This window comes from Triticum dicoccoides, chromosome 3A (assembly GCF_002162155.2).
Source record: "Triticum dicoccoides isolate Atlit2015 ecotype Zavitan chromosome 3A, WEW_v2.0, whole genome shotgun sequence".
Taxonomy (NCBI): domain Eukaryota; kingdom Viridiplantae; phylum Streptophyta; class Magnoliopsida; order Poales; family Poaceae; genus Triticum; species Triticum dicoccoides.
Genome location: NC_041384.1, coordinates 9400045 through 9410217, shown reverse-complemented (window position 1 = coordinate 9410217; position 10173 = coordinate 9400045). Strand labels below are relative to the sequence as shown.

Sequence of the window (10173 nt, the reverse complement as noted above, 5' to 3'; positions counted from 1 at the left end):
AGAGAGAGAAAAGAAGAGAAACATTCAAACCGTGGGCCAAACCGTTGAAACCGCTCTGTGGTTGTGGTTCATTAGTGTTTAATGCCGAGGGAAGGGGTTGCAAGGTGGTGCATGTGGGTGGGTCGAGGGCGATGCATGGATTGTCGGACACGCTTGACTTTGACAATTCCTCGGGTCGTTGCCAACACGGTGCGATGCAGAGAGGGAGCGCGCGACGGACCAAGACAATGACGGGGAGTGCCCACTGGCCAGTGCCCACGGCCTTCGGCGTCGCTACGCGCTACCATTTCCACAAACACCTCGAGCACGCGCAGATAAAAAGGCTACGTATCTCCAATCTTCTTCCTTCTACTACTACTAGGGCTGGGCATTCGGTTTATATGGTTAATACGGTTCGGTTTATTCGGTGTTTTATAATTTCGGTTTTGAAGAAATGGAAACCGAATTAATCACACAATATTTAGAAACCGAACCATATTAACCATAATATATCGGTTCGGTTTATTTGGTTAACCGAAAAACCAAAATACATGCACTCATCAGTATATATCACAAGAGCTAGCAACCTTAACATCAGTCAGTGCTTTATTCGGTCAAGCAAACTAGTGAACATAACTAAGTGTAAAATCACATGGGGCGTTACATGTATTATGTACGGAAGAATATGTGTGATGCGTGTAAACTAAGCAACTCATGCATTAATTGATACACTAATTGCTAGTATTCCATAAGCAAGCGCGGGGCATGCATACATACTCCTACGCGATATTGCATGGATAGAAATCTTAATAAGTTTTCAAACAAAAAAAAGAAATCTTAATAAGTACTTGCTAGAAGGATACAGCCATTGACTATGTTGCATGCAAACAATAGTAAAATAATCTAAACAAATTCAGTTAGCCATGCTAGTATGGCGTTACATAGGAGTATTAGTTAGATTGTGAGATTAGAAACTCATCTAGGGGCTGGCCTGACGTCTGCCACAACCAACAAGTATTTGTCAGAGGAAGCGCCCCCGCTGAACTTTCGAAAACAAGGTATTGCATGGGGTATCGTACATATCGGTTTTTTCGGTGTATTTGGTTTTTGGGCACTGGAAACCGAACAAAAACCAAACACCGAACAACCTTAAAATTTCCCACCGAACAAAAAATCGAATCACCAAACTAATAGATAAATCGGTTAATATGGTTTGGTTCGGTTTGGTTTTTCGGTTTTCGGTTCAAAAGTGCCCACCCCTAACTACTACCAGTAGGCAGTAGCTAGAGCTAGGGGAACATACTCCTAGTGCACCAGTAAGCGATCATGGCGTTGACGGTCGTGGGGAATGTGGCCGCGGTGACGCAGCTCATTGAGCAGGCCACCGGGCTCATCCGCAAGATCATTCGGGCGGTGGAGACGGCACGCCAGAACACGCTCGAGTGCGAGCGCCTCGCGCGCCGCGTGTCCACGGTCCACTGGGTGCTGTCTAGCCTGCGGGACGACCCGGAGATGGTGCCGCCGCTGGCCGAGCTCAACAACACGCTGCAGGAGGCGCACCAGCTGGTGTTCAACTGCCAGAAGCGCAGCATCGCCGACGGGTTCTTCGGAGCCCGCCGCCACGCAGACTCCTTCAGGGATGTCAACGCCAGAATTATGTTCGACATCAACGTCCTCAGCCTCAGGCTGCTCACCTGCACCGTCAATCACACCGCCGCCGTGCCGACAACGGCCACGGTGCCGCCGCCGGCCTCCCCGCAGACCCACATGGTGAGCTCCATCTCCGACCATTACCCCAGGACGTTCACGTGGGCGGAGATTGCGGTAGCGACCAGCAACTTTGCCCACGAGCTTGGCAGAGGTGGCTCGCCCAAGGTGTACAAGGGCCGCCTCCACGGCGGCCCGGAGGTGGCCGTGAAGGTGATGGACAAGCAGGGCCGGCATGGCTTGGAGGACGCGTTCGTGCCGGAGCTCGTGATCGTCTTCCGCCTCCGCCACAGCCACATCCTGCACCTGGTTGGCTGGTGCGCGGAGGAGGAGGACCGCATGTTCGTCTACGAGCATATGAGCAACGGCACGCTTAGAGACCGCCTGCAGCGCGCGGGCGGTGGCCCCAGCTCGTCGGCGGCGACGGCGCCCTGGATGACCCTCGTCGCGGTGCTGCTTGGCGCGTCCGGGGCCATCCACTACTTGCACTGCGGCGCGCAGCCGGTGGTCATCCACCGCAACGTCAGCTCGTCCAACATCCTCCTGGACATGAACTGGACGCCGCGCCTGTCCGGCTTCGGCTCGGCGGTGTATCAAGCGGCGGGCGAGGAGCGCGGCGGCCAGCTCGTCGAGGAGGTCGTCGGCACGCCCGGATACATCGACCCGGAGTACAACCGCACGAAGCGTGTGAGCACGGGGAGCGACGTGTACAGCTCGGGGTGGTGATGCTAGAGGCGCTGACGGGCGAGGATCCGGCCACCCAGCAGGTGGACTCCTGGCTCCTGGCCATACGGAACGGGAAGCTGGAGGATGTGCTGGACCGCCGCCCGTCGCTGGAACGGAGGCTGCCGCAAATGGAGGCGCTGCAGATCGTGGCGGACACGGCGGTCCGCTGCCTGTCGCGGATGGACCAGCCGGCCATGTCCAAGGTCGTGGCCAACCTCGAGGAGGCACTCCAAATGATACGCAGCCATGAGCCAATGTCCATGGCACGCTGGAGCCTCATTCGACGAAGAACCAATGAGAAATAACTACACTTATGTCAAAAACGCTCTTATATCACTGGAATTGCGCATAGGATGGAGGGAGCAATTCTCGGTCAAACGACAAATAAAGCATTTGTATCCAAGGTTTTGTTTTTTGGTTGACCACCCAGAGGTTGTGATGCCGCTTGAGAAAGAAATTGTGTCAATTAGCATCTGTATGCATATATTATCACGTTTCAGTGCTCGGCGTGTTTCCAATATGTTACTCCCTCTGTTCACAATTATAAGATGTTTTTTGATATTTTAATATGGATCACATATCGACTGAAATGAGTGAATAAATACATTCAAATGTGTTTATATTGTGAACGGAGGTAGTAAGTCACACAATCGATTCCTTTCTCCTCCCACGAACCTTCTAAAACCTTGAGAGGTAGATTCCATGGAGGTGGAGGAGCAACATAGTTGTTGTGGATTGGGATGACACAGCAGTCAGGGCGAAAATAACTGAACTTTTCAAAACCTTGTTTGTATCATTTATACTTAAAAAGTACATATGGGCTATTAGCACCCCGTTGACGGCGGTCACGCGGCACGCGATGAGGTCGCACTCCAGCTTGTTCTGGTGTGCCGTCTCCACCGCCCGCTTAATCTTGTAGATGAGCCCGAACGCATTGCCGACGAGCTGCATCACCGCCGGCGCATGCCCCACAACCGCAAGCGTCACCATGATGGCTCAATGATAGTGTACTGGTCTACGAACACTAAGTACGTGTGGTATTCCCCTATTACTAGCTAATACTCAGCAACCAGAAGAAGTAGTAGTCGTAGTACAAGTGGAGCTAGTTGCTAGGTTTTTCTATATATGGGGAATCTTAATTTGTTATAGGGAGATCCCCGCTCAGAGACCAAGTCTGTCCCAACTTCCAACTTACACTGAAATAATAATGCAAATTATTGAACCTATGGCACTATAGAATGCAAGCTCACAGTGGAATAATGCAAACTATATTGAACCTATGGGACTCGAATCCGAACTTGCATTGGAATGCAAATTATTGAGCTTACACCAGAAACAAAACTTAAACTTTAGTATATTTAACATTTGGTCTACGTCCCTCATCTTTTGGGCAGGGCTCACCTCTGCTGGCAAAGACGGCACGCATCGTCCCCTTGCCTAGCTCACACACACACACACACACACACACACACACACACACACACACACATTCTGCGTAAACCACGACTGCGTGACCGTGTTGAGTAGTCCTCTCCATTGTGCAAAAAACTGTCGCATGCATGTAATCGTGAATAATATCAGCGCTACTGTTCTAGCCATATTGTGCATCAATTGAAGTATACATGATAGCTTCTCTACAATGTAGCAGCTTATAGTGTACATATACAATGCTAGTTTCTAATGTATATGTACAATATGTGTATTGCTAACTAATTGAAAACAGTTATTTTGTATTGCTAACTAACTGAAAAGCTGCTGTTTTTATTTTCTAATGGCTGAAAGCGTCCAAGTCTGAACCATTTTTTCTTGTTCTGTTGTGCTGGATGGATGCCTAGCAGCAAAATCTGAAGCATTTTTCTTTGTCCGTATACGATTCACTCGCAGCACTAGAGGCTGAAATTACTCGGCGCATTTCTCTTGTTCTACAACCACTAGAATAGAAAACCAACCACAAAAAAAGCTAACTCAACTTACACGGGATTGGGGGAAGTCATCAATTATGATGGTATACCATACACAACGATACATGTAGTAGTACACACCATATACACTGAAACAATTATGTTCGGTGTACAAGCACGGCTGAAACATTTTGGTGAGCCGTCGCCGTCACTCAAATGGTATTAATACTATAACGAGGAACGAAATATATAGGTTTCCAGATTTTCTTTATCCAGAACCAGTCGATTTTTCCTCGTCGTTGGATTGAGATCCCAATGGCCCAGACTTCTTCTTCTTCCTCCAGCATGGCAGCAACCCCTCATCTCCTTGTCGTTGCCTCTCCTCCGGCTGTGAGGCAGCTTAAAAATAGCTATTACGGACATAATAGCTAGCTTCAGCTCATTTCTGACTGCTTAGTACGTATTTATGATCGTGAGCGCCCTCTCGAGGTTGGTCACAACGTTCGACATGGCAGGCCGGTCGTTCCCATGTGGAAACAGGCAGCACTCCGCCGTGTGCGCCACGAGCTCCAGCGCCTCCAGCTGCCGCGGCGTCGCCGCAGGGCGGCGGACCAGCACATCCCGTAGCTTCCTGTTGCGTATGGCCAGGAGCACCGAGTCCATCTGCATGGTGGCGGCATCCTCCCCCGTCAGCGTCTCTAGTATCACCACCCCGAAACTGTACACGTCGCTCGCTGCGCTCACACGCCCAGTGCGGCCGTACTCCGGGTCGACGTAACCAGGAGTGCCGACGACCTCAGTGTCGACCTGGTCTCCGGCCGCCGCCAGCAAGATCGCTTGGCCGAAGCCGGACAGGCGCGGCGCCCAGCTGCCGTCCAGCAGGATGTTGAACGAGGTCACGTTGCGGTGGATAACCCCGAAACGGTGCAAGTGCTCCATGGCCCGCGATGCGCCCAGCAGCACCTCGACGCGCATCTTCCAGGTCGACCTCACCGGCGACGACCTAAAGCTAGAGCGGCCCCTCAGGCGCGCTCGAACGCGCACGCGCACGCGCAGGCGCAGCAGGTGGTCTCTGAGCGTGCCGTTGCTCGTATGCTCGTGGAGGTAGACGACGATGTGGTCCTCCTCCTCGGAGCACCAGCCGACGAGTCGCACGATGTGTGGGTGGCGGAGGGGGGAGAGGATCTCGACCTCCGTCACGACCACGCCCTCCACGTCCTGCCGCCCGTTCTTGATAAGAACCTTCACGGCCACCTCCCGGCCGTTGCGGAGACGGCCCTTGTACAACACCTGTGAGCTGCGCCGGCTGAGTTCGTCGGCAAAGTAATCGGTCGCCGCTGCAATTTGCGCCCACGTGAGCCTCACGGGGGCGGCAGGACCCGAGGAGGAGCCCGGCGACGGCACCGTCGCCGTGTGGTTGGGAGGGCGGGTTTGGTCGAAGCGGCCGGAGGTGTTAAAGACCAAGTTGAGGAGGTTGATGTGGGAGTCGATCCTGCCGTTGACCTCCTTCAAGCTGTCGGCGTGGCGGCGGGCCGCGATGAGATGCCGGGCGGTGCTCCAGTTCTGGCAGTCGAGGACCAGCTCGTGCGCCTCGCCCAGCGTCTTGCCCAGCTCCGTGAGCGACCGCTTCACCTTGGCGTCCTGCGGCAGGCGAGGCAGCACCTCGCCGATGATGGACAGGCGGACCGTGAGGTACAGGCACTCCCGCTTGTTCTGGCGCGCCGTCCTCGCCGCATCAATGATCTTGGAGATGAGCCTGCCCACAGTCCCGACGAGTTGAGCCACCGAGGCTGCATTCCCAAGCATGTCCATGACTCACTGTGCTCTACTAGGTAGTACTACGTAGTAGTAATACGAAGAAAAAGGAGGAGGAGGAGGAGGAAGACGAGGAGATAGTACTAGAACTAGACTGGTACTAGCTAGGAGTAATATATGCTGTACTACGTGGAGTATGTTAGGAGGTATACATGGCCTTGATATATTAGCCGCGTTAGGTATTGGCACGGTGTGAAAAATTTCCCAGAGAAGAAAATTTCAAATGCTTTCGCTCTCCCCATTTAATTCTGATTCTGATATACTACTTGGAAGCGAGCTTCTCTCGAGGCGTTCGAGGAAATCCCCATGAGTATCTTCGATGAGCCGTCAAACACGCGGTTTGAACGGACTGGTCCGCGGCTCTCTAGATGGAGAAAGTACAGATGGGGCCGTTGTGGAGTGGGCTGGGTTCCTCATCCGGCTGGGTGAAGTGACGCAGCTACTCACTACAGCACAGACGTCCGCCTGCTGTTAGGCTGCCTGTAATGGAAGTATCATATGTAGTATCATGCATGCCAACTAAGCAATTTTGATAAGGTGACATAGAATTAAATGAAGAAAAAGAGGCTTGAATATCATATCATGATACCGTATCATATTAAATGATGTGCTACTTTGTGTTATGCATGACAATAAATATAGTCCTCTATGGTACCAACTTATGATACTATGCATTAGAGATGTAGTATCATAGACTAGTATCATATGCATGATACTAGTATATGATACTCCCCATTACAACCAGTTTTAAGCTGCGACAACGACACCACAGCTCAGAAATGAAAAACTTGCCGGGTTTCTACTGGGCAGTGGGAAGCCGCACATTTTATTCGGGGATATGTGCTTACACATATCAGATACGATGTACTCCTTTCATTCCCTTATACAAGGTCGCTATGAAAAATACATTTTGCATCTATACAAGGTCACTAATAATAATTGGGACAAAAATTAATGATGTTTCCTTGAACTAGCAACTTGTTTAATACTTGCATGCATGCAGTCATAATGATGTTGTGCGTTTTTTTCTTATTCTTTCCTTGCATGCATGAGGGCTTATTAATGATATCTTTTAACGAGAAGAAAAGTTGACTTGCAAAGGGGTCATTAATTTTTACCTTGATATCTGTAATTTGAGTTTGTGGCCTTGTATAAGAGAATGGAGGGAGTATTTTTTTCTTCTTATTTTGCTTCAACACATGTGATTTTTTTCTCTGGGCTCAATCACTGTTTGACAGCAGGAATGTATTGCACTTCACATATTTTTATTCTTTCAGCCCAGGATCAACCAGCCATACTTTTAGTTTGATTCCACACTTCATAACACTTTTAACTTTTACACCAATGATGCGTTTTTCAATCCGTTTGCCGATTTAGGTTCATGACATTTAAATCGTTAAAACAACAACAATTTTGGACATGGTTTGTACAAGTTCAAATTCGAATGTTTATACAGTAATGAAACATATATAATAGTACTACCTCTCTCTCAGTTTACAGGGCGTGCACGTACCCCTAAGTCATCAATTTGACCAACCTAATACAAGTCATATATTACAAAAAATATACCAACATAACTTCGAAGTTTCTACTTTTAAAATGTATAATTTTTGTGTTATATAGTTTATATTAGGGTGATAAAACTGGCAACCTAAGTATACGTGTAGGACTTGTAAACTGAAACAGAGGTAGTACACCGGATGGTACAACCGGAGTGAACCAATAATGAAAACATGCACAAATAATAATAAAACATAATGAAACTTATATCAAATCAGAGATGAAACATTAATGATGCATAGAATGAAACAATGATGAAAAATATGCAAACATGAATGAAAATATAATGAAAACATGTAAAATAGCCGTGCCACAGAAATGAAACCATATTGGAAAATATGAAAATAACACCTTTAGAACTCAACCCAACCATGAAAGATAATTTACCAAAATGATATGAATACTTATTTCAAGACTCCAAAAATAGAAACGAAAACTGAATGAAATAGTACCAATATCTGGAATGAAAAGGCAATGAAAACTTGCAGCGATTTTTTTTTTGGATTTGAAAAAAATTCAAAAATGTCCAAAATTGATCTTGTTTTGAAGATGTCATGAGTACTAATATCCCAAATTGTTGTCAATCGGATATTTTGTTCAAAAGATATAATTGATACAATCAATCTTAACAAATCCTATCCTTCCATAATCTATACTCCAACACATAAGAAACGGGAGCCTGTAGGGTATGTTGGGTCGCCACCTGGCGTCGGTGTGGCAACTGGAGGCGCTAGAGATCATGCCGGTGTGGTGCCTGTGCCCGCAGGGAAAGGGCCGGCCAGCCATGTTTACCGTCGTGGCCAACCTCGAGACAGTGTTGTGGAACATAGCTACACAGCCATGAATCTAAGCTATCACGTATATCAATATGTCACGATAAATGTAATGTTTTTTGACAACCAAAAAATCATTCAAATAAGAATTCGATATATCTCTAACAAACATGGCTCCTCTATTTCAGCACCATACCATTCTAAAAATAGTATGTAGCTCACTTTATTGGGTCAGATTCTAACTGGTTAATTCTATTGTTTTTTGATAAATTGGTTAATTCCTCTAAAAATATTTAATATGTTATTTTTTCTTTGGATGGTAATGTTCACCTTTTATGATCCTTGGATTGGAGGTTGAACTTCAAAAGGTGACCTCATCTCATTCTTCCTAAAGTGTACCCCTTTGCTAGTCTCATGAAGATGAGATCTTTGAACAATCGACATAGTACCTCTAGAAACAAATAATATGTTTAGTATTGAACGATAATATTTTAGCAAATAAGAAAGGGAGATATGATGCTCTTGTTTTCATTAGGAGTTAGTATCAGTAGAAAGAATTGAAGGAAATATGCCCTAGAGGCAATAATAAAGTTATTATTTATTTCCTTATATCATGATAAATGTTTATTATTCATGCTAGAATTGTATTAACCGGAAACATAATACATGTGTGAATACATAGACAAACAGAGTGTCACTAGTATGCCTCTACTTGACTAGCTCGTTAATCAAAGATGGTTATGTTTCCTAACCATGACCAAAGAGTTGTTATTTGATTAACGAGGTCACATCATTAGTTGAATGATTTGATTGACATGACCCATTCCATTAGCTTAGCACCCGATCGTTTAGTATGTTGCTATTGCTTTCTTCATGACTTATACATGTTCCTATGACTATGAGATTATGCAACTCCCGTTTGCCGGAGGAACACTTTGTGTGCTACCAAACGTCACAACGTAACTGGGTGATTATAAAGGAGCTCTACAGGTGTCTCCAATGGTAGATGTTGGGTTGGCGTATTTCGAGAATAAGATTTGTCACTCTGATTGTCGGAGAGGTATCTCTGGGCCCTCTCGGTAATGCACATCACATAAGCCTTGCAAGCATTGCAACTAATGAGTTAGTTGCGGGATGATGTATTACAGAACGAGTAAAGAGACTTGCCAGTAACGAGATTGAACTAGGTATTGGATACCGACGATCGAATCTTGGGCAAGTAACATACCGATGACAAAGGGAACAACCTATGTTGTTATGCGGTCTGACCGATAAAGATCTTCGTAGAATATGTAGGAGCCAATATGGGCATCCAGGTCCCGCTATTGGTTATTGACCGGAGATGTGTCTCGGTCATGTCTACATTGTTCTCAAACCGTAGGGTCCGCACGCTTAACGTTACGATGACAGTTATTATGAGTTTATGCATTTTGATGTACCGAAGGTTGTTTGGAGTCCCGGATGTGATCACGGACATGACGAGGAGTCTCGAAATGGTCGGGACATAAAGATTGATATATTGGAAGCCTATGTTTGGACATCGGAAGTGTTCCGGGTGAAATCGGGATTTTACCGGAGTACGGGGAGGTTACCGGAACCCCCCGGAAGTCATATGGGCCTTAGTGGGCTTTAGGGGAAAGGAGAAAGGGGCAGCCCAAGGTGGCCGCGCGCCTCCCCCCTCCCCTAGTCCTATTAGGACTAGGAGAGGTGGC

At 47.3% G+C, this 10173-nt stretch overlaps 1 protein-coding gene and 1 pseudogene across 1 annotated transcript; one reads left to right on the top strand and one right to left on the bottom strand.

Moving 5' to 3' along the window:
• The first annotated feature begins 1305 nt into the window (after nt 1-1305).
• On the top strand, nt 1306-2717 carry LOC119271687 (annotated as a pseudogene).
• Nucleotides 2718-4395: 1678 nt separating this feature from the next.
• On the bottom strand, nt 4396-6241 carry LOC119266616 (putative serine/threonine-protein kinase-like protein CCR3). The gene has a single exon (XM_037547847.1). The coding sequence runs from the start codon at nt 6123-6125 to the stop codon at nt 4767-4769; it is 1359 nt and encodes a 452-aa protein (XP_037403744.1). The 5' UTR covers nt 6126-6241; the 3' UTR covers nt 4396-4766.
• Nucleotides 6242-10173: the final 3932 nt, after the last annotated feature.

Excerpts from the sequence above, each read along its gene's own strand:
- LOC119266616 (XM_037547847.1), bottom strand. The coding sequence starts at position 6,125 with ATGGACATGCTTGGGAATGCAGCCTCGGTGGCTCAACTCGTCGGGACT.